At 39.8% G+C, this 25,405-nt stretch overlaps 1 protein-coding gene across 1 annotated transcript in view; it reads left to right on the top strand.

Moving 5' to 3' along the window:
- Positions 1 to 25,405, top strand: part of rbfox3a (RNA binding fox-1 homolog 3a) — a 1,142,209-nt gene that overhangs the window by 935,292 nt on the left and 181,512 nt on the right. Inside the window, exon 5 of the mRNA XM_061967072.1 lies at positions 16,105 to 16,353. Coding sequence (XP_061823056.1) covers positions 16,105 to 16,353 — 249 coding nt within the window. The remainder of the gene's footprint in view (positions 1 to 16,104; positions 16,354 to 25,405) is intronic.

Genomic DNA, 25,405 nt, shown 5'->3' on the forward strand with positions numbered 1-25,405 from the left:
TGTATATGTTGATTGGAGGCATGTGAAATTTCAGAATATTTAAAAAAAAAAAGTTTTATGTCAAAATATGATTTCCGCGTTTTTTTTCAATCAATCAATCAAAGTTTACTTGTCATGTCTGTGTGATCATGTTTTGTTTTAGTCATGTTCGGTTTTGTTTTTGGACTTTTTGTGCACTTTTGTTGTTTTGTCACCATAGCAATCATTAGTTTTCACCTGTCACGTCACGCACCTGTTTCACGTTTTGAGTCACGCACCTGCTTTCACTAATCATGTCTATAGTATTTAAGTTCATTGTTTTCAGTTCGTCGTTCTGGCGACATCCCGCATTCATACCCCTGTCACACTCTGTCTACCTCTGCGCACTTCATGCCATGTCCAAGTAAGTTTTTTCTATTAATGCCACAGTTAGTGTTTTTGTTTGTCAAGTTTGTACATCCGCCTTGAGCGCGCTTTTTGTTCCTTTGAGTGTTATAAATAAATATGTATTTACCTTCACGCCATGACCAGTCCAGCTTTACTTGCATCTCGGGAAAACAAACACACCATAGCCCACGTCTTGACATTACTTATATAGCCCTAAATCACGAGTGTCTCAAAGGGCTGCACAAGCCACAACGACATCCTCAGCTCAGATCCCACATCGGTGCAAGAAAAAACTCAATTAAATTGAAATATCAATAAAAATATTATCGTAACAAAATTTGTTGAACGCGCGCATCAGCTGCGAGTACTCGCTGTTTGTCTTGCCGAAACGTTGCGTTCATATATAAGACGATCTCAAGAGCATGGAGCTCGTTAGTTAGCTAACCATCTAGCTGGCTTACTTGTTGTCGGCTGCGTTTGCTCTCCGAGCCACAACGCTGACGGCTATCCACTTTGCTGCTAATTAGGGATGTCCGATAATGGCTTTTTGAGGATACCTGATATTCCGTTATTGTCCAACTCTTTAATTACCGATACCGATATCAACCGATACCGAAATCAACAGATATATGCAGTCGTGGAATTAACACATTATTATGCCTAATTTGGACAACCAGGTATGGTGAAGATAAGGTACTTAAAAAAAATAAAAAATGAAATAAGATAAATAAATTAAAAACATTTTCTTGAATAAAAAAGAAAGTAAAACAATATACAAACAGTTACATAGAAACTAGTATTAATGAAATTTATAACAATTAACTCTTAAAGGTTAGTACTATTAGTGGACCAGCAGCACGCACAATCATGTGTGCTTACGGACTGTATCCCTTGCAGACTGTATTGATATATATTGATATATAATGTAGGAACCAGAATATTAATAACAGAAAGAAACAACCCTTTTGTGTGAATGAGTGTGAATGAGTGTAAATGGAGGAGGGAGGTTTTTTGGGTTGGTGCACTAATTGTAAGTGTATCTTGTGTTTTTTATGTTGATTTAATAAAAAAACAAAAACAAAAAAAAACAAAAAAAAACGATACCAATAATAAAAAAACGATACCGATAATTTCCGATATTACATTTTAACGCATTTATCGGCCGATATTATCGGACATCCCTACTGCTAATCATTATTAGATGATTAGTGTTAGTTCCGAACCAGTTGTAGCTCAAAAGTATTTATTAGTAGCCAGCGAGAAGGTATCATTTTGACGTGACGGATGTAAACAGAAGTCACGACTCCGGGAGTATATTACGCGAGGGGGCGTGGCTATAGGGTAGAGTTGCCAAATGGGAAACGTTTTCTTTGCATGCATGTTAAAGAATTGTACATTACATTTTTTATGAAAATAATGTTAGTAAATGATCTACCTAAAAAACTTGTGGTGCGTTACATAGGACATGTAGGTGTCAAAATGACAGCCAAAAGAGGTCGGTAGAGAATAAGTCTAAATGTAAAATATGGTGTATACATGCACCCAGTTGCAGGAATCTTGATTTCAAAAGATTAATTCTGGTTTTCAATCAATCATCAATCAATATTTATTTATATAGCCCTAAATCACAAGTGTCTCAAAGGGCTGCACAAGCCACAACGACATCCTCGGTACAAAGCCCACATAAGGGCAAGGAAAAACTCACCCCAGTGGGACATCGATGTGAATGACTATGAGAAACATTGGAGAGGACCGCATATGTGGGTAACCCCCCCCCCCCCTAGGGGAGACCGAAAGCAATGGATGTCGAGTGGGTCTGACATAATATTGTGAGAGTCCAGTCCATAGTGGATCCAACATAATAGTAAGAGTCCAGTCCATAGTGGGGCCAGCAGGACACCATCCCGAGCGGAGACGGGTCAGCAGCGCAGAGATGTTCCCAGCCGATGCACAGGCGAGCGGTCCACCCCGGGTCCCGACTCTGGACAGCCAGCACTTCATCCATGGCCACCGGACCTGTGCCCCCCCCCCCCTCCACAAGGAATAGGGGAGCAGAGGAGAAAAGAAAAGAAACGGCAGATCAACTGGTCTAACAGGGGGGCTATTTAAAGGCTAGAGTATACAAATGAGTTTTAAGATGGGACTTAAATGCTTCTACTGAGGTAGCATCTCTAATTGTTACCGGGAGGGCATTCCATAGTACTGGAGCCCGAATAGAAAACGCTCTATAGCCCGCAGACTTTTTTTGGGCTCTGGGAATCACTAATAAGCCGGAGTTCTTTGAACGCCGGTTTCTTGCCGGGACATATGGTACAATGCAATCGACAAGATAGGACGGAGCTAGACTGTGTAGTATTTTATACGTAAGTAGTAAAACCTTAAAGTCACATCTTAAGTGCACAGGAAGCCAGTGCAGGTGAGCCAGTATAGGCGTAATATGATCAAACTTTCTTGTTCTTGTCAAAAGTCTAGCAGCCGCATTTTGTACAAATTGTAGTGTTTTAATGCTAGACATAGGGAGACCCGAAAATAATACGTTACGGTAGTCGAGACGAGACGTAACGAACGCATGAATAATGATCTCAGCGTCGCTAGTGGATAAAATAGAACGAATTTTAGCGATATTACGGAGATGAAAGAAGGCCGTTTTAGTAACACTCTTAATGTGTGATTCAAACGAGAGAGTTGGGTCGAAGATAATACCCAGATTCTTTACTGAGTCGCTTTGTGTAATTGTTTGGTTGTCAAATGTTAAGGTGGTATTATTAAATAAATGTCGGTGTTTAGCAGGACCGATAATCAGCATTTCCGTTTTCTTGGCGTTGAGTTGCAAGAAGTTAGCGGACATCCATTGTTTAATTTCATTAAGACACGCCTCCAGCTGACTACAATCCGGCGTGTTGGTCAGCTTTAGGGGCATGTAGAGTTGGGTGTCATCAGCATAACAATGAAAGCTAACACCGTATTTGCATATGATGTCGCCTAGCGGCAGCATGTAATTGCTAAAGAGTGCAGGGCCAAGGACCGAACCCTGAGGAACTCCGCACGTTACCTTAACATAGTCCGAGGTCACATTATTATGGGAGACGCATTGCATCCTGTCAGTAAGATAAGAGTTAAACCACGACAAAGCTAAGTCTGACATACCAATACGTGTTTTGATACGCTCTAATAAAATATTATGATCGACGGTATCGAAAGCAGCGCTAAGATCAAGAAGCAGCAACATAGATGACGCATCAGAATTCATCTTTAGCAGTAGATCATTAGTCATTTTTGCGAGGGCTGTCTCCGTAGAGTGATTTGCCCTGAAACCGGATTGAAAAGGTTCACAGAGATTGTTAGACACTAAGTGTTCATTTAGCTGCTGTGCGACAATTTTTTCAAGGATTTTCGAAATAAAGGGAAGGTGGGACACCGGTCGGTAGTTTACCATGAGGTCAGGATCAAGGTTAGGTCTTTTGAGCAGAGGATGACTAACCGCTTTCTTGAATGCTAGGGGAACAGTGCCAGAGGAAAGTGATAAGTTTATAATATTTAGCACTGATGGACCTAATAATACAAAAAGCTCCTTGATAAGTTTCGCAGGAAGTGGGTCAAGTAAACATGTTGTTTGTTTTATCCCACTTACACGCCGTAATAGTTCCTCTAATGTTATTTCATCAAAAAAAGAGAGACTATTTTGTATTGCAGTATCCGTCGTAGATACAGTTGTATATGTGTTAATAGAACCCAGTTGTAGCTGGGATGCGTTGTCTTTAATCTCCTTTCTAATGAGTTCAATTTTCTTATTAAAGAAATTCATAAAGTCATCTGCCGAGTGGGTGGAGCTATTGGGAGGAGTCCCTTGTTGGGTTAGCGATGCTACTGTACTAAACAAAAATTTAGGGTCGTTTTTGTTGAGGCGGATGAGATTTGAGTAATATTTAGCTTTAGCTAAGGTAAGCATGTGTTTATACGATATTAAACTATCACTCCATGCTTGATGGAAAACCTCAAGCTTGGTCGCGCGCCATTTGCGTTCCAACTTTCTACATGATAATTTATGAGCTCTGGTTTCTTCTGTAAACCATGGGGTGCGCCTTTTAGGGGCCCTTTTTTGTTTTAGCAGTGCTATACTATCAATGGTTTTGCGCAGGGCATTGTCAAAGTTGTTAGTTAGGTTATCAATAGAGCCGACATAATTTGGGAATGGTGCCATTACCGAAGGCAGTAGGTCAGCAAGAGTCATCGTTGTGGCAGCATTAATGTTGCAGCTGCTATAGCAGTTATTATTATTATTAGTTTGTTGACAATGAGTCAGAACTTCGAATTTTATAAGGTAATGATCGGACATTACTTTAGTATACGGGAGTACCATAACTTTGGAGGTGGTGACACCCCTGACCAGCACTAGATCTATCATATTACCGTTGCGATGCGTAGGTTCATTTATTATTTGTGTAAGACCACAGCTATCAATTATAGTTTGGAGCGCCACGCACTGAGGGTCCGATGGGGTATTCATATGGATATTAAAGTCCCCCATTATGATTATATTGTCTGCGTGCGTCACTAGATCAGCAACGAACTCTGAGAATTCATTGATAAAGTCCGAGTAGGGCCCTGGGGGGCGGTAGATAACAGCCATATCGAAAGGCAGCGGTGCGACAGACCTCATAGTAAGCACCTCAAACGATTTGTATTTATTATTTAGGTTAGGGGTAAGGTTAAAGTTTTCATTGTATATTAGTGCGACCCCACCCCCCTTTTAAGGGGACGGGCAATATGCGCATTCGTATAGTTAGGAGGAGATGCCTCATTTAGCGCAAAAAAATCGTCTGGTTTGAGCCAGGTTTCGCTAAGACCAATGGCGTTAAGATTGTTGTCTCTAATGACCTCATTAACTAATAACGTTTTGGGAGACAATGATCTTATGTTTAAAAAGCCCATATTATAGATATTGGGCTGTTTTGACGAGTTTTTGTTTAAATTATCCGTAGTAGCAATATTAATAATGTTGCGTTTATTATACGTAGTGCACTTTAAATAGTTTCGACCATATCTAGGAATTGATACGACGGGAATTTTCAGATTGTTTGCTTGATGCTGCGATCGACTGAACGCATCATGATTTGCCACCTCAGTAGAATGCATATCTACCCCTGACACATTCACAACAGAAAACACATTATGTGAGTTGTGTGTTATTCTAAGAAAATTGCTATGCGTACAGGAATTATCCAGCCTGGCGCTGGCTAGTTCTAGCTTAACTGACTCCTCACCCGGACTAGCAGGCTCTGTAATTGCCTGTGACCGGGCTTGCTCTAGTGTAGTTAGTCAAATGTGACTTAAACAGTAGTCTATGTTTTTAGGCAGGATGATGGCGCCTTCCTGGTTAGGGTGAAGGCCGTCTCTCATCAGCAAGCCTGGTTTGCCCCAGAAAGAGGGCCAATTATCAATAAACGTTAGTCCCTGTTGTCTACAGAAGCTAGCCAGCCACTTGTTAAGCGAGACTAATCTGCTATATCTCTCATCATTGCCTCTCGCAGGCAGGGGGCCAGAGACAATTACTCGATGCCTGGACATCTTTCTAGCAAGATCACAAGTCCTGGCTATGTTTCTCTTTGTAATCTCTGATTGTCTCATTCTAGTGTCATTGGAGCCAACGTTTACAACTATATTCGCATAACTAGTGGTGCGATTAGCCTGTCGTACGTGTTTACTAGGCCTGTTGCGAGTTAGCTCCCTAAGATTAGCCTCAATGTCAGGTGCTCTGGCCCCAGGGATGCACTTAATTGTGGCTGGTTCGCTAAGCTTTATGTTTCTGGTGATGGAGTCCCCTATGACTAAGGTGTGGTGCCCGGTAGACTGGGGTGTAGGACTAGCTAAAGAGCTAAATCTATTATGCGTCTCAACCGGTACACCGTAGCTTGTAGGCCGCTTAGGACTACTACAGGCTGGGCTAGTTAGCTCGCTACAGCTAACGCTAGCAGATGTGTCCGCAACATCTAAAGTTACGAGATTACTCTGCTCTAACTGGCGGACACGGCCCTCTAGCAGAGCCAGCCTCTCCGTGAGTAAGGTGCAAGACGCGCAGGAAGCCATACTCACGGTGTTTTCTGTCACCGAGTGAAGTTCCTGCTGTCTTCCGAGAAGTCCTGGTCACGGTGTGCAGGAGTAGATTCCTTCTGACCGGCGACCGGCGACGCCTTTCTCCGCGCTAGCTTCGTTAGCTTAGCAGCTAGCTGCTAGCTAGCTGCGGGAGGGGTGGTGAGACAGAGATCGGGTGATTTGCAAGTTAAATAGTACTACTAAATATGTTGAGAAAGTAATAAAAAAAGCTGCAGAACAATTAAAAGCACACAAATAGAACGATACTTAGCTTTTGCATCGCAGCACTTTATACTGGTAGACATGTTCCTCTTTTTTTCTCAATCACAGGGTGCTCACATCCCTGTGATCGGTTCAATTAAAAGTACATTTTGGGTACTATGCACAAAAACTAAGTCAAGTTGAGTTATTTTCAATCAAAGAATGCATTTACCACGAACAATGCAAACAATCTACCTAATCTAAAGAATGATTTTACTAAATTAATACCAGGTAATTGTTGGTTGGTTGGTTGAAGTATATTCCGAACATGTATGCAATTTTAATAGTTTTCTTTTTCTTTGTCTGAAACATGACTTTTTTAATCCTACCCCTTTTCTACCTCATAGCAATTCCGGTACGAACACATGTTCACTTACTGTTCTTAATATAGCAGTTCTCTTCATAAATACAGACCCCGTTTCCATATGAGTTGGGAAATTGTGTTAAATGTAAATATAAACGGAATACAATGATTTGCAAATCCTTTTCAACCCATATTCAATTGAATGCACTACACAGACAATATATTTGATGTTCAACCTCATAAACTTTTTTTTTTTTTTTGCAAATAATAATTAACTTAGAATTTCATGGCTGCAACACGTGCCAAAGTAGTTGGGAAAGGGCATGTTCACCACTGTGTTACATGGCCTTTCCTTTTAACAACACTCAGTAAACGTTTGGGAACTGAAGAGACACAATTTTTAAGCTTCTCAGGTGGAATTCTTTCCCATTCTTGCTTGATGTACAGCTTAAGTTGTTCAACAGTTCGGAGGTCTCCCTTGTGGTATTTTAGGCTTCATAATGCACCACACATTTTCAATGGGAGACTGGTCCGGACTACAGGCAGGCCAGTCTAGTACCCGCACTCTTTTACTATGAAGCCACGTTGATGTAACACGTGGCTTGGCACGTGTTACAGCTGAAATAAGCAGGGGCGTCCATGGTAACGTTGCTTGGATGGCAACATATGTTGCTCCAAAACCTGTATGTACCTTTCAGCATTAATGGCGCCTTCACAGATGTGTAAGTTACCCATGTCTTGGGCACTAATACACTCCCATACCATCACAGTTGCTGGCTTTTCAACTTTGCGCCTATAACAATCCGGATGGTTCTTTTCCTCTTTGGTCCGGAGGACACGACGTCCACAGTTTCCAAAAACAATTTGAAATGTGGACTCGTCAGACCACAGAACACTTTTCCACTTTGTATCAGTCCATCTTAGATGAGCTCAGGCCCAGCAAAGCCGACAGCGTTTCTGGGTGTTGTTGATAAATGGTTTTCGCCTTGCAGAGGAGAGTTTTAACTTGCACTTACAGATGTAGCGACCAACTGTAGTTACTGACAGTGGGTTTCTGAAGTGTTCCTGAGCCCATGTGGTGATATCCTTTACACACTGATGTTGCTTGTTGATGCAGTACAGCCTGAGGGATCGAAGGTCACAAGCTTAGCTGCTTACGTGCAGTGATTTCTCCAGATTCTCTGAACCCTTTGATGATATTACGGACCGTAGATGTTGAAATTCCTAAATTACTTGCAATAGCTGGTTGAGAAAGGTTTTTCTTAAACGTTTCAACAATTTGCTCACGCATTTGTTGACAAAATGGTGACCCTCGCCCCATCCTTGTTTGTGAATGACTGAGCATTTCATGGAATCTACTTTTATACCCAATCATGGCACCCACCTGTTCCCAATTTGCCTGTTTGCCTGTGGGATGTTCCAAATAAGTGTTTGATGAGCATTCCTCAACTTTATCAGTATTTATTGCCACCTTTCCCAACTTCTTTGTCACGTGTTGCTGGCATCAAATTCTAAAGTTAATGATTATTTGCAAAAAAAAATGTTTATCAGTTTGAACATCAAATATGTTGTCTTTGTAGCATATTCAACTGAATATGGGTTGAAAATGATTTGCAAATCATTGTATTCCGTTTATATTTACATCTAACACAATTTCCCAACTCATATGGAAACAGGGTTTGTAGTTAAGTCAGTTATGATTCCCATAAAAAAAAGTTCAAGACGCTTATCATAATTCTTCCTTCTACTTTGTAAACACTTGTAGTTTGGATGTTTTCTCAAAGTGAATTATATTTATGTTAGGGAAAAAACACACTGGGGTACAAACGTAGCTCAACTGGTAGTGGAATGTTATGCAGTTAAGAAGAATTGAATCTGTATTTTTTTGGCTTTCAAAACAAGTTTTACCATCCGTAATAATGTAAATAATCCCTTGCCGAGTCAAGTTGCCACAATCATTAAAACTTTATTATTCCTTCAGATATTATCATTCAACAAAGTCTTCATGTTTTTCAAGTTAACCACTGTAATATTAATTTATCAAGCCAACACAACACTTTTTCACAACCCCTCGATGTGAATGATTAATGACGAGGGTGTAATAAAAGTCGAGAGGCAGATGTGCATTTGGATGGCAAATGACAGTAAGCCATTAAAATGCTTGCTTGTACAGGCAGCTAAAGAAGCAGTCTTTATTGCAGAGACTCAAGCACAGAAAATTCTAATTAACCTCTAAACCCTGGCTTGAGAAGCTTGCAAGAAAAAGACATCCAGAATAAAGTTTGTATCTGCATGTACAGGAGGAAGGGGATTCATATGACCCCACAGTTTACTTGACACATGAAACGTGACACATTTTGGGTGAGGGTGCGGTATCCACTTTAGCCGCCAATCAGGAGTAGAGTATTGCATATGTTAAAATGTGTTTTGTGGCAATTCCAACTTTGACCACAGCGTCAGTTGCTCTGTAGAGTGCCCCTTTCTACCATTTCCAGCAAAGTGTGTTGCAAAAAAAAACACTTAAATCGGTCACATTATGATTTTTTTCTACATTTAAGTCACTTCCTTATGGTCAACATAACAAGTAATGGTGGTTATTTGGTCAAAATGTTGCATAGATTATGTTTTACAGACTGCCAAGCCTCTTTTATGGCCGTTTTGTTGGCGGTCTTATTTCTGCGCCTCCACTTTGACTGTGTCTTCTCTCCGTCAGTCACGTTGTAGTTTTTAGCACTTTCATATGGAGTCTACTGACAGATATAAGTTAGAACTATACACTACTTTATATTAGAAATGGCAACAGAGGACACATGTTCATGTACGAGACAGTCTGCACACAACAAGAGGATAGAGAAAAAGAAGGAACTTATTGACTACAACATCAGACTACAATGGTGGACTCGCGCAAAGTTCTTCGGGTAAATTTCTACCATATACTGTGTGAAGATGTCCGCTAACCTCACGAAAGGGACAAACTAATTGGGCAAATTCCAAACGGCCCGTTTAGAGGACAAATGAACAAATATTTTAACCAAATATCTCTACCAATGGTTTGATTTAAAATTTCTGGGATTTACAGTGGCTTAGGTTGAATGTAATGTAAATTAATGTAATTGAATGTGGCACGCCGCCACAGCATTTTCTTTACCACCACACCCCGAAAATAAGGACTTTTTTTTTGTACCTGAAAACAAATTAAAATAATATAAAAATATTGTGGCCCACAGAAGAAATCACACAAAGTTTGACACTTTTTTCAACTTTAATTACCAATCTTATGATAACAAATTGCACAATTCCTGCAGTTTTTACCTCCCTTGAAAAATGTTTGTCTCCGTGAGTCCGCGCTTCCCCGAACACACCAATCTCCTTTCAGGCACGGACGGTGTGTTTGCAAACATGGGAGAAACTAACATCATATCCAAACCAAAAGAAACGTTAACACCAACTGGTCCTTACAGTATGGATGTTCTTTTTTTATTTTTTTTTTTATTGGATGGATTAGGGCTGGGCGACATGGCCTTTTTTTAATATCTCAATATATATCTCGATATTTTGCCTTAGCCTTGAATTAACACTTGATGCATATAATCAGGGGCGCCGCTAGGGATTTTGGGCCCCATGAAAATAATCTTTACAGGGCCCCCAACACAGTGTCATTATTTTTTCTGTATTATAATTTCATCATCATTAGGGGCCTCTCTGGGCCCCCCTCCATCATGGGCCCCTAGAATCCGTCTCCTTTACCCCCCCTTTTCGGCGCCCCTGCATATAATCACAGCAGTATGATGATTCTATGTGTCTACATTAAAACATTCTTGTTTATACTGCATTAATATATGCTCATTTTAAACTTTCATGCAGAGAGGGAAATCACAACTAAGTCAATTTAGCAAAACTGTATTTATTAAACAGTTATTAAGGAGTGGCACAAACATTCATGTCATTTCCAAAACAGAAAGTGCAAGATTGTCAGAGACATTTTAAAACAAGCTATAAGTGCACTTTTGTGAATGATGCCACTAAGATGACATTTCAAAACAACACTAAATTAAAGTGCACTTTTTGTACAGAACGCCACTACAATAGTTTAAAACAAATAAAGCGCACTTTTGTGCATGATGACCAGTGTTGGGACTAACGCGTTACAAAGTAACGCGTTACTGTAACGCCGTTAGTTTCGGCGGTAACTAGTAATCTAACGCGTTATTTTTTTATATTCAATAACTCAGTTACCGTTACTACATGATGCGTTACTGCGTTATTTTACGTTACTTTTTATGTAGTATCGGCTAGAAACTGAGGATCTGAGTGTGTTTTATTCCAGCGAAGCAGAGACGTGCTTCTGATTCTTCCTCTGCGCTCTCTGTGTGTGCGTGTGACTGTGTGTCTGAGTGTGGGAAGGGGAGGGGAGGGTAAGGGAGGGGGGGCGGGGGGGAGGGGGTGCGCAATACAACCGTTGGCCAACAAAAAAGTAACCACAGAACACTATACGCCTATACGGTATAGTGTTCTGTGGTTACTTTTTGGTTGGCCAAGCGGACGTGACGACAGGCTGTCCCCACTCAGATCCGCACAGACCGGGAGGGGGCGTGCCTTAAGTCCGGCTGGAAATCAACAGAAATTTGGAGAATGGTTGTCCCAGGGAGAGGCAGTGAAATTCGGGAGGGTTGGCAAGTATGAGATATTCTCACTTCTTTTCTTTTGTCGAGCACAAAGAAAAGAACATTTTAGTTAAATGTAAGTTGTGTCTTGGATCAAAGATCCCGTCTACTGCCCAAAACAACAATTCAAATCTGCCTGGTTAGGCTCTGTGTATGTCACGTGTGCCTTCCTTAGGTGAAGCCAGCTTTACAGCTATGTTGTTGATTGATTGATTGATTGATTGAAACTTTTATTAGTAGATTGCACAGTACAGTACATATTCCGTACAATTGACCACTAAATGGTAACACCCAAATAAGTTTTTTAACTTGTTTAAGTCGGGGTCCAGATACAGATATATACTATCAAATATATACTAACATCATAATACAGTCATCACACAAGATAATCATCAGGGTATATACATTGAATTATTTACATTATTTACAATCCGGGGTGTGGGATATGGAGGGGGGGGGGGGGGGGGGGTTAGGTTTGGTTGGTATCAACACTTCAGTCATCAACAATTGCATCATCAGAGAAATGGACATTGAAACAGTGTAGGACTGACTTGGTAGGATATGTACAGCAAGTAGTGGACACAGAGAGAGAGATCAGAAAGTATAAGAAAAAGTGTCTACATTTGATTATTTACAATCCGAAGAGGTATTATGTGGAAGGGAGGGTGTTAGTTTAGGGTTGTAGTTGCCTGGAGATGTTCTTTTAGTGCGGTTTTGAAGGAGGATAGAGATGCCCTTTCTTTTACACCTGTTGGGAGTGCATTCCATATTGAAGTGGCATAGAAAGAGAATGAGTTAAGACCTTTATTAGTTCGGAATCTGGGTTTAACGTGGTTAGTGTTAGTGTTAGTGTTAGTGTTATTATGCTGTTTGTTACTTATGTATGTTATGTTGCAGCTATTTAAAATAGTTGTGTCAATTTGTTCTGGCCTGAAATAAATTGGCCCTTTGAAACATATCTTTGTCTTTGTGTGTTGTATGTAGACCACATTGCTTAGCAGAGTTCAGTGATGCAAATGTATGTCAAGTTGATCAACAGATTGTATTATTCTCCAGTGCAATAACAGTACTAAAATGAAGGCTAAAAGGGCATTAATGGGAGCTTTAAAAAAAAAAAGTAGAAGAAGTAACTAAATAGTTACTTTTCACAGTAACGCATTACTTTTTGGTGTAAGTAACTGAGTTAGTAACTGAGTTACTTTTGAAATAAAGTAACTAGTAACTGTAACTAGTTACTGTTTTTCAGTAACTAACCCAACACTGGGACTCATATGTAATCTGGCCAGATATGGTACTGCAATCACGGTCAAAATTCTGTACGCTTGCCAGATACGCAGCCGAATCCAGCTCGACCGACTGGGCTACTCCAAGGAACTTCAAACTTCCACTGTGTCTTACTAGGGGTTGAGGTGCTTAGACCATAATATATGAATAGACAAGCTATTTGTCAATAACAAATCTCAAATTTTACACAGAATTAAGCTATTTTCAGAAGTACGTCATGCCTGCGTACAATATCACAACAAATGGCAATCATATGGTTATTGTCAGTACTATCAGAAAAAAACCAACAAACTACAACCAACGCTAGCAATGGTTATAACGCTGAAAATACTGTAAGTAGAGTATGCCGTAGCAGCCTAATGTACGCGCAAAACTAAAGAGGAGACATTTTACCAAGGTATGCCTACAGGCTACTGTTTCAAATGTTTCAGATTGCCATATAACTTGGTACATGTAGTCCACAATATGCAAACACGAATGAGGAATTATATTATCATTTGATTTGGCTGTCTCCATATGTTTTACATTGCCACGACAGCCGTGCTAATGTTGGAAAAATATATTTTGCCCTGTCAGTTCAATTACACATCGACATACAGGCTAACGAGCATATATATCCCTGGTTAGTCTATTTGTCGATGTGTTATACTAGCTTTGTTAGACAAGATCATAGACTGTATTGGACAATATAGTTTACATACAAAATGTCCATTTCAATTTATGGCAAGTAATAAGAAAACTTAAATGCCTTACTTACCTATCAAGGAGGAAATTGGCAAGTTTGGCGTCAAATGAAAAAATCTACGCCGCCTTCAATCGTCTCCATCTTTCAAAGGCATCCCTGATACAAATATTTGTTTTGTTCCTGGCTTTGTCATCAATAATTTGAGAATTGTAACAAAGCCCATTAAATTTACTAAGGTCTGACATGTTTAGTAACTTTACCAGTGGCAGTAGCCAGACGAAGATGGCGGCGCGTACGTGGCAACCTGGATGTGACACAGTCACAGACTTTCTAATTGGTCAAACGGTGGAGAGCGGCACATCGAAATGAAAACAATAACAAGATTTCGGGGCTATAAATCAAATTTTGAAATTAGCATATCCCAGCTGAACTACTCTTATCAATTATAGAGGTATTCGAAAAGAACATGATTTATTATTGCCTTTTGACATATCAGGGCCATTTAATGATGACTTGACATGACATTGAGCCGTTTTTATACAAATTACTCAATGACGTCATGGTGACCACACACCTAACCACGCCCCCCACACCACACCACAGGTAGTTTGGAAGTCTAAGAGAAACCCTGTATTGTATCTTTCGGACATATCAGATTGGTAGTGCGTTCTTCACTCTTTCTTCACTCACACTTAAAGTGAAAGATGAGGCAAACATAAAACTTTCCCTAGTGTATGCAGATCCCAAATACACAAAAACAGGTACCAATAGGTAAGAACATTTGATTTTGCTTAATAGGTCCCCTTTAAGACTTAGGACTTTTTAGCTTTCTTCTGATAAATAGAGTGTGACCAAATACTGAACATTTTGACACAAATGTTATGAGATACTAAATTTGGGTTTTTTGTTAGCTACAAGCAATCATCAAAATGATTAAGAAATGTAGAATTACATCCTAAATATATTTCAGTATATGTGTCATTCATAACATTTGAGTTTAAATTTTTTTAATGCATAAAACGTCACATCAGTTTTTCTTCTTCTTGGTGTGGTACTGTTAAAGTTAAAATAATGGTAAAACAAAACCAAACATAATAAACGTGAAAAAATAAAGAAATACAATATTTGAACTCACAATTTGTAGCACCCATCCGACGCCGTATAAGCCAGTGGTACCACTCGTAGTTGGTTGATTCGAGCGAAAGTGGCGGGCAAACCATAGCTTCCAAAGTCGGCCGACCTCGTCTCACGAGATTTCGTTTCTCTTTAAATATGTTTCTTGAAAATAGCCTCGCATATATATATCTTCCACCTAATCAACGTTTTGCTCTCCTTCTTTGTGGGTTAAAAAAGTGAGTACCGGGGATTTAACTGCTCGCCGGGTATGGCTCCGGTGACACTTCCTGCATTTGCAAATCAACACTTGTGATTGGATACTCACTTGGGAATGACAAGTGAGCATCCAATCACAGTCACGTTTAACATAAGGCTACCTCGATGGGCTACTGTCAACAACTCGTGAGTTGATTGGCTATCACAACTGTCTATCAACTGAATGTCCTCCGTTTGTTTACGCCACTAATATTGACTTAGAAGTTCTCCGTCGCTAGCAACAAGCTAGCTTTAACATGATGATTAATATGATTAATACTTTTATATATGTATGGAAAGTAGATGAAAAATAATGACCTTTTATTCATTTATGATCATGATTCATGTTAGGCGCACCACTGCAATTACCCGTGAGTGTAATTATAATGAATAGAAACACAGTGACGGATCTGTCAGTCTTTATAAGATGTTGACATTAAAACTGCATTGCACCTTGCACTGCCAACATACAATAGTTGAAATGTTTAAGACGTAAAAAGCAGATGCTGATAAAATACTTCCCTGCTGTGAGATGTTACATGATGTTGGGTGTACAACCTCCTGTTGTAAAAAAAATGGTCATAAAAAATGAATTGTTTTCACATCCTTACTTATAACGTTGTTTTTAGTACCATAAGAGTACTGATGAATACCGCTATTGATAAGGAATATTGATATTGGTATCGATATACGTCCCTACCTAACTAACACCCTATATAACCTAACTTCAACCCTTACCCCCAAACCCTCATACATTTTTTAAATGTCTTACTTGAATGCAAACTTGGTAACAGTGTCATCTAAAGTTGCATCTGGGTATATTTTGAAGTGAAATTTGTCAGTAAATACACCTAACTCATCTTTGCACATATATCTCACATACATTGACCTTACTACTGGCCTTTCAACAACTCGCGCATGTGTGGTCAAAACAAACTGTGTGATTAATCTGCGTTTTTACATGATCAATGCAACATTTTTTGTGATTAATCGCATTTGTTAAGGCGTTAACTTTGACAGCCTTGGTATTGTTGTAGTTATTTCTAATTCGAGTCCCCCTTTCTCTTTCTCTGCAGGGTAACCAAGAGGCCCCAGCTCCCCCTGAAGCAATGGCTCAGCCCTTTCCACCAGCCCAGTACGCTCATCCCCCACAGAATGGGATACCTGCCGAGTACGCCACAGCCCACACTCACCCACCAGCTGACTTCACAGGACCAAACACGGTGGCGGAACACACCCTAACACTGTACACGCCGACACATACGCAAAGCGAACAGCCTGGGAGTGACAGCAACGCCCCTACCCTCACAGTCAACACGGTATCGGTGAGTGTCCACTGTAAACCTACTTGAATATCAACATGAACCATCACCCAAAGAGTCTATTAATGGGAATAACCATTGAGGTATTGATTGACAGCAGATATCTATGTTGATGGTGCAAGGTAAAATTTATATTTTTCGTATTATTTAACACTTGGGTTTGAGCACACACTTGCATTTTTTTAAAGTAATAAATTACTTACTTACCCTAATAACTAATAACATTTTTAAGGAGTAATTTGGTAAATAATAAATAACTTTTTTGGTAAACACTGCTTTTCAAGTAAATGTATATATATATATATATATATGTGTATATATATATATATATATATATATATATATATATATATATATATATATGTATGTATGTGTCAACCTGTGGAATAAGAGTAAATCAGACAAAAATACAGATTTAATGTTTGCTCACTGAGTCGTGACATAGGAAGAGTAACCATGTAATGCAGGACAAATATGGCAACAATTCTTGGTATTAAAATCATGATTAATAACAATTATTCATTAATTTCAGTATTTATTGTAGCACCAAAACTCAATTTTAAATTGAATTTAAAACAATAACCAAATATAAATTAGTAATAAATAAACATAAAAATATAGTAAAAACAACAAATTAAAAAAACATTAAAAAGCAACAAAATTCAGTTTTTCTGTTTTAATTATTTAGATTTTTTACCTTTTTTTGTCATAATAAATATTTCATAAAATGTTTGTTAATTAAATGTATAAAATCATCACATTTATTGATCTAATACACCTTTGGAAAAATTTGACCAGTGTATTAAGTCAAAAGATAATAATTTTGTAAATGTATCAATAAGTGTTTTAAGCACATTATGTTTGAGTAAGGTACTTTTTTGAAACCTTTATTTTGTTAGTGCAGTCAGACCAGATATTGTGCTGTTATTGTGAAGGGGGGAAGTCTTTCGAGCTTAAATAGTAAGGAGACGACTTGAGGCTTTAATAAAAAAAGAAATTAAAAAAAAGAAAGAAAGAAAGCCCTTTAAACTGCGACCATTGATGTTACATCCATGATGTCGTTCACAACAACACAAGCAGACGAGATGTGTTGTGGGTGTATGTATTGTTCTTGCTTTAGCTTTGGAGTTTAGTCGATGTTTCAAGTGGCCGTTTCGAGACATCCTTTAGTTCAGGACGGGGCGGTTGAGTGTTTCGAGGATAAATGAGCGCTACCGGACACATTATTTTCCCAAACAAATGTTTCTTCATTATACTTACATTTATGTCAATTTCTGCGTTTAACAGCGGATTCCATTTTATTGGCCAATTCTGTCATTCCGTCCGCGGAAACACCGAAATCATATGGCTTTACTATTTTTGTTGAGTTTAGTGATTATTGATTAGGCATACTAGCGTTGTCCATCCATCCATCCATTTTTTCTACCGCTTGTCCCGTTTGGGGTTGCTGGAGCCTATCTCAGCTGCATTCGGGCGGAAGGCGGAGTACACCCTGGACAAGTTGCCACCTCATCGCAGGGCCAACACAGATAGACAGACAACATTCACACTCACATTCACACACGAGGGCCAATTTAGTGTTGCCAATCAACCTATTCCCAGGTGCATGTCTTTGGAGGTGGGAGGAAGCCGGAGTACCCGGAGGGAACCCACTCAGTCACGGGGAGAACATGCAAACTCCACACAGAAAGATCCCGAGCCCGGGATTGAACTCAGGACTACTCAGGACATTCGTATTGTGAGGCAGATGCACTAACCCCTTTTCCACCGTGCTGCCCTACCGTTGTGTTAAATAAAAAGTAGCAACCATGGTGACATCCCAAACTTTTAGTAAAGGTGCCATTTTTTCACTCGTATGCTCACTCACTAATTTCATTGTTACAGGCTCAGAGAATTTGTATCCATTATCGTTTGTTGTAATTGTCAATTTTTTATGATCGTGAGGCGCCAAATTCGAAATAGAGATCAAAATTTGAATAATTGTTCAGCCCTATTACCACATCAGGCTTACTGAATGTGGTAATGTCAACCCTCCCATTTTACCCAGAAACCTATCATATTTTCACTCTTTTCCCTTCGCCCCCTGTTTCCCTGTAAATTTACTGTGCTTTGTCTTTCACAAAATAAAAAATCCTCTCCAGTAAAGCAAATTATAATCTGGCATTTTCCTGGATTAAAAAATATGTTGATTGCTAATTGTGTTGACCGACCTTTCTGCTCCATCTCATATTAAACCTCACTTATGCAGATAGTTAAACATTACCGTGTATGCAGTCTTAGTAGATCGCACGCTACACGCTCACTAATAGTACACGCAAGTTTATAGTTTCCACATGCTGTAGATCAGGTACTTAGCGTATTAAACATGTTCTCCAAGTCAACTATTTAACACGATTTCATTTCAATGTGTTCAATGTGTAAACTGTGATGTGTGCAATGTCAGCAAGTTTAGTTTTGGCCGCTGAAAGATGGTTTCTCCGGGGAGAGAAGAAAGGAGAGATTGTTCTCACCACAGTTACAAGGGAGACTATTACTAGATTTGAATGCAATTTTTTCAATCAAAAGATTTCATTCGTGCGCTACTTACCTTTGAAGCCAGCCGAGTTTTAGGATAATTGATATGGCGAGTTCAGCTCGCGATCTTTTGTAGTGGTGGGTGGTACACTGTGGAGCCCGCAGCGAGTTAGAAAAGCCTTTCTTGTTGACTCGAGGACTGTCTTTCTGAAGTCTCTCTGAAGCTGAACCTCACACAACACAAAACATAGAACTTAGAAAGTTAAAAAGCACCCAACTCTTTGCTCTTGATGAATCAACATAAATCCGGTGTAATGCTTGAAGTAAGAAAGTAAATGATACCCAGAAGATGTGCCCATAATAAGATGCTATAGATTTCTCAAAAAAAATAAAGTGTGTGAAAGCAGATATGTTTGCAAAGACACACGAGGACGTCTATTCCCTAGTTCAGTGGTTCTCAAACTTTTTTCACCAGCTCAAAAAAACAACTAGGCTTTCCAAGTACCAACAAAATGACCCTCATTATAATACAGTAGCATAGTAGGCCCAAGTGTTAATTAAAAACAAGGCAGATGTTTATTTAACAGTATATTTAATAGTTGTGGCCACTGTAACATTACACACAATTTGAATATAGGAAAGTACAACACTGTTCTTTATTTAAGGGATTCTTTGGCCGGCGTACCACTAGTGGTACACGTACCACAGTTTACCAATCCCTGGCCATTTTAACTGTAGCACCATTCATTTCCTGCTGAATTTTCTTTGAATTCTAATGGCTACTAAGAGTAGAGCATGCTGGAAATGTATGGATGAATGTATAAAATGAAATCTCAATTTTTTTATAACAAATTAGATTCACGATTTTTCGGATTTTTTTCCATAGTCTTTAAAGAAACCCATCCATCCATCCATTTTATTTCGCTTATCCAAGGTCGGGGCGTGGGGGCAGCAGCCTAAGCAGAGAAGCCCAAACTTCCTTCGACTCAGCCACTTTGTCCAGCTCCTCCCGGGTGATCCCAAGGCATTTCCAGGCCAGCCGAGAGACATACTCTCCACAACGTGTCCTGGGTCTTCTCCTACCGGACTAACGTGCCCTAAACACCTCCCCAGGGAGGAGTCCGGGTGGCATCCTGACCAGATGCCCGAACCACCTCATCTGGCGCCTATCGATGTGGAGTTGCAGCGGCTTTACTTCGAGCACCTCCCGGATGGCAGAGCTTCTCAACCTATCTCTAAGGGAGAGCCCTGCCACCCGACAGAGGAAACTAATTTCGGCAGCTTGTACCCGTGATCTTGTCCTTTCGGTCATAACCCAAAGCTCATGACCATAGGTGAGGATGGGAACGCAGATCGACCGATAAATTGAGAGCTTTGCCTTCCGGCTCAGCTCCTTCTTTACCAAAAAAGATCGGTACAGCGTCCGCATTACTGAAGACGCCGCACCGATCCGCCTGTTGATCTCACGATCCACTCTTCCCTCACTCGTGAACAAGACTCTGAGGTACTTGAACTCCTCCACTTGGGACAAGATCTCTTCCCCAACCCTGAGATGGCACTCCACCCTTTTCCGGGCGAGAACCATGGACTCGGATTGGAAGTGCTGATTCTCATCCTAGTCGCTTTACACTCGGCTGCGAACCGATCCAGTGAGAGTTGAAGATCCTGGCCAGATGAAGCCATCAGGACCACATCATCTGCAAAAAGCAGAGACCTAATCCTGCAGCCACCAAACCGCATCTCCTCAACGCCCTGACTGCGCCTAGAAATGATGTCCATAAAAGTTATGAACAGAATCGGTAACAAAGGCAGCCCTGGCGGAGTCCAACCCTCACTGAAAACGGGTCCGACTTACTGCCGGCAACGCGGACCAAGCTCTGACACTGATCATACAGGGAGCGGATCGCCACAATCAGACAGTTCGATACCCCATACCCTCTGAGCATTCCCCACAGGACTTCCCGAGGGACACGGTTGAACGCCTTCTCCAAGTCCACAAATTAAATGTAGACTGGTTGGGAAAACTCCCATGCACCCTCAAGGACCCTGCCAAAAGTATAAAGCTGGTCCACAGTTCCACGACCAGAACGAAAACCACACTGCTCCTTCTGAATCCTAGGTTCCCTGGTGGAATTTTAAAGAAACCCTTGAATGCAAATGACAGAGATAATTGAAAACACGTTTTGCTTTTATTTGATTCAAAACTAATAGTTTGAAATGACAATGCATCTTATTCTCAGCAAAAATATTAATTTGTATAATGTTCTTTTTAGGCCAGATATAAATTGTAATTTTTATGCTATCATTTTCAAATAACTACCGTATTTTTTGGAGAATAAGTCGCTCCGGAGTATAAGTCGCACCGGCCGAAATTGCACAATAAAGAAGGAAAAAAACATATATAAGTCGCACTGGAGTATAAATCGCATTTTTGGGGGAAATTTATTTGATAAAACCCAACACCAAGAATAGACATTTGAAAGGCAATTTAAAATAAATAAAGAATAGTGAACAACAGGCTGAATAAGTGTACGTTATATGACGCATAAATAACCAACTGAGAACGTGCCTGGTATGTTAACGTAACATATTATGGTAAGAGTCATTCAAATAACTATAACATATAGAACATGCTATACGTTTACCAAACAATCTGTCACTCCTAATCGCTAAATCCCATGAAATCTTATACGTCTAGTCTCTTACGGGAATGAGCTAAATAATATTATTTGATATTTTATGGTAATGTGTTAATAATTTCACACATAAGTCGCTCCTGAGTATAAGTCGCACCCCCGGCCAAACTATGAAAAAAACTACGACTTATAGTCCGAAAAATACGGTAGATCAAGAGCTTCCTCTGGGAGGCAATACAAGTTTGTTGTGCTGCTGCCTTTTTTAAAGAAACTTTGCAGCGTGCAGTCACTTGTTCCAAACCTGTTGCCGCAAATCTAAAGCACTGACAACACTTTTCTTTTCTTTGGAACAAACGTTTCGCTCTCCTTAGCATTAGCATTAGCCATGTTTTGCTAGGCTTGTGAATGTCCGCTAAGAAAGTAATGGGCGGGCGAGGGCTACTGAAGCCCAAGAGGACAAAAAGTATGTCGGAGCAAGAGGAGAAAAACATTAATTTTTGATTTTTTAAAATTGTCTGAAACATCCATTCATCCATTTTCTACCGCGTGTCCCTTTTGGGGTCGCGAGGGGTGCTGGAGCCTATCTCAGTTGCATTGGGGCGGAAGGTGGGGTACACCCTGGAAAAGTCGCCACCTCATCACAGGGCCAACAAACAACAAACTCAAATTTATCAATAAAATCGATGTAGTGCCCAAGCCTAGGACAAGAAGCGTGCTTTGCGTTACACGTAGAGATGGGCGATATGGCCTAAAATCTATAATGTGATATGCATTGTGGCCTCCTTCATTAACGATAAACTTTATAATATATTATTTGGTTTGTAAATGATAAAATACCGATTTTAAAACGGGTTACAAAGGGTCCTAATTTGGCTGCAGACATTTCCGATTGTATTATTTTGTCAAAACCATTATTAATCTTTTTGGCAATTTACTGTTAATAGCTGGTTATTTCTGTTGTAACATGTTTCTATCTACACTTCTGTTAAAATGTCCCGAAAATGATCAACATCATTTAATGATTAACTTTTTGATCGCAGTTAAAATCAAACAAAAACACAGGATATCTGTGTAACAATATCAGTGAAATATTCTAATTATTTCCTACTATTGGCTCCGATTTAAATCAGATCAGACTGTGCCCTTAAAGTCCTCCTATGTCCAGGGACTTATTTCCTGAATTTGTAAATAACAACAAAAATGACAAGATTTTTTGATAAGAAAATATCCATCTAACCACTGTAGTATCGACCATAACCTGATACTAAACTTGGTATTGTTCCTGTCAATATTTGTTAGCATTTTTAAGAGCTCTACAATATGAAAGGAATTCATACTGCTCCATTTTTGGGTGGATCTTGCGTGACAAGAAGGTGGAGGGGTTGATCATTTTGCATTGCAGTCTGCTGAAAATGATGGAAAGTGCCACTCTGCATTGCAACTGACGTTGTGGTCCAAGTTGTAATTGCCACAAAACACATTTTAAGATATTCAACACTCTACTGCCATCTGGCGGCTAAAGTGGATAATGCACCCCCACAATTTGTCACGTTTCATGCGTCAAGTAAACCGTGACGAATGGGTCCATATGAATCCCCTTTCTACTGTAGCTTGCGGTTAGTGGTCAGCTTATCCTCTTTTGATGTGTAGGTGTTGCATGTGTTTGTCATCTGGTGATGACTCTTGCAAGAAAGTTTATTCGTAGGTGAGGATTTTTCACTTTGAAGCGGTTTTGCACTATTTATGTCTGGAAAAAATGTTAAAACATTTGACGTGGAGGGACGTTAGAGTTCGCAAGTGACATGTATTATCACAATATAATAATGGTATTTAAGTGGAACTACGCTTACTTTGGAATTGTGTCTATAATTCACAACCCTTATGTGAGGCCATCACACACACAGTTTTCTTTTTCTCATGTTTTCTAACTTGTAAATAAACTCCAGCAAAAGTCAATCGACACTGGAGGTAGTGGGATTTGATCTATTCCGCCTATTCATAGATCCCTGCCACCAACACAACAATACATTATATTATCTGTATTTAAAAAAAACAAATAATCTAAAATACAAAAAGGAAACAAGAACAGAGAAAAACTAAATAAATGTATGAAATGTTAATGAAATACAGTATATAAACGCCAATGTAAATTGGACAAATCCTTCATCACAGGATCCAATAACCACCTTGAAATATCCCTGAAGAAAGCTAACACAAATTATGTATATATACAGTATATATGTATGTCTATCTGTGTTGACCCTGCGATGAGGTGGTGACTTGTCCAGGGTGTACCCCGCCTTCCGCCCGAATGCAGCTGAGATAGGCTCCAGCACCCCCCACGACCCCGAACGGGACAAGCGGTAGAAAATGGATGGATATATATATATATATATATAACATCTGAACACTTCCAGTTATGATAACACACCAGTTGTGTACATAGAGAAACAACAGATAATTTAAATGATATGAATTTAGTGCTCAGACTGTAGCCGATTTTCCAACCCGTGTTTTCCACCCTGTTGATAATTGGCATTAACATTGATAACAGGTGTGAAGTGTAATCTAAAACTTAAATTTTCTAGCCTTCTTTGATACAAAATCATCAATTACATCATCATACGAAATCTGTAGTGCAACTGTATGATTGATGCTGACTATGGCAAGTCCAGAGACACGCTCCTGTGACATCGTGGACCTCAAGTACGTTTTATTAAGCTTCACTGATTCACCCGTCAATCACGTGAGTAACAAAGATGAATGCACACACCTTTTTATTTTTCACATAATCCAATTAATTAAATCTAGATATATGGGCCTGTTTTAATTTTAGGAATGAAATACAACTTATTTGGAAGCAGTTTGTGCTGTGTGGCCTCACTGGCCTGGGATCAGTCTATGCCTCGCTCTCCTTGCCTCTTCGGACATACACAACCTGTATCACTCTCAGCAGCAAGTTATGGTGTCAGCAGCTTTTTTTTATACATACCACATTTTGGCAGCTCGGTCATAGTTGTTCTGCAGAGAGTGGCAAATTGGGGTTCTGTTTTGGTCCGCGGAAATGTGGCGGGCCGTGGGGGAGTTGGACAGAGATGTTAATGATTTGCACCAGAGGTGAATTTTGGAAAAGGAGGAATATTATGTCAGGCCGGCAAATTTTGGACCAAATGTGCCGCCTATATAAATGGCCACTAATGGAAATAAGCGGTGGTAGTCTAGAAAACTGGCATGGTTTCTTTGAATCTTTTTTTAATTATTTTGTATTTGTGTTTATTTTGTGCATGCACCCCAGGGCTTGTTCTAGGCAGGCATATAAGAGGGGGCAGTCAGAAATGTGGAGGTGGCCTCATGTGCACACACTGTTCCATCATGCTCCAGCACGTTTTTTCGTTGCGTATACAGTAGTAACCCGAGGCCGGCTTCACGTAGAGGCAACAGGGTAGAGAGGGGGCAGAGCCCCTTCAAATAAATGTCTTGCCCCCTCAAATCCAGATGTTTAATGTTGAGAAAGTACATTTTAATATACTAAACATACCTTACTAAACTAAAATAATATATTAGAAGTTGGCAAAATTATCGTCAGTAGCAGAGAAATCCGCTGAAAAAGAGACACCAAGTGTCGACGAATGAAAAGTAGTCGAAAATGTTGACAGAAATGAAAATCCAATCATATTTCAATTCATCTTGTAGATGTGTGGGGTAAGTTCACGATATATCCGATCACGGTTCTTTAATAGCGTCAAGAGGGTGGGAGTTAGCCACGAAGTAGAGCCAATCAGATGCTTTCCCTTGTTAGGTGAGGAAGTAAAATTTCTCACCGGCGGTGTGGTTTTAACAAGTCCCACATTGTAATATGTGAACACCTGAGCAATAGTGAAGAGGACACATTTTATTTTTTAAGC

This window comes from Nerophis lumbriciformis, linkage group LG11 (genome assembly GCF_033978685.3).
Source record: "Nerophis lumbriciformis linkage group LG11, RoL_Nlum_v2.1, whole genome shotgun sequence".
NCBI classification, from domain to species: Eukaryota; Metazoa; Chordata; class Actinopteri; order Syngnathiformes; family Syngnathidae; genus Nerophis; species Nerophis lumbriciformis.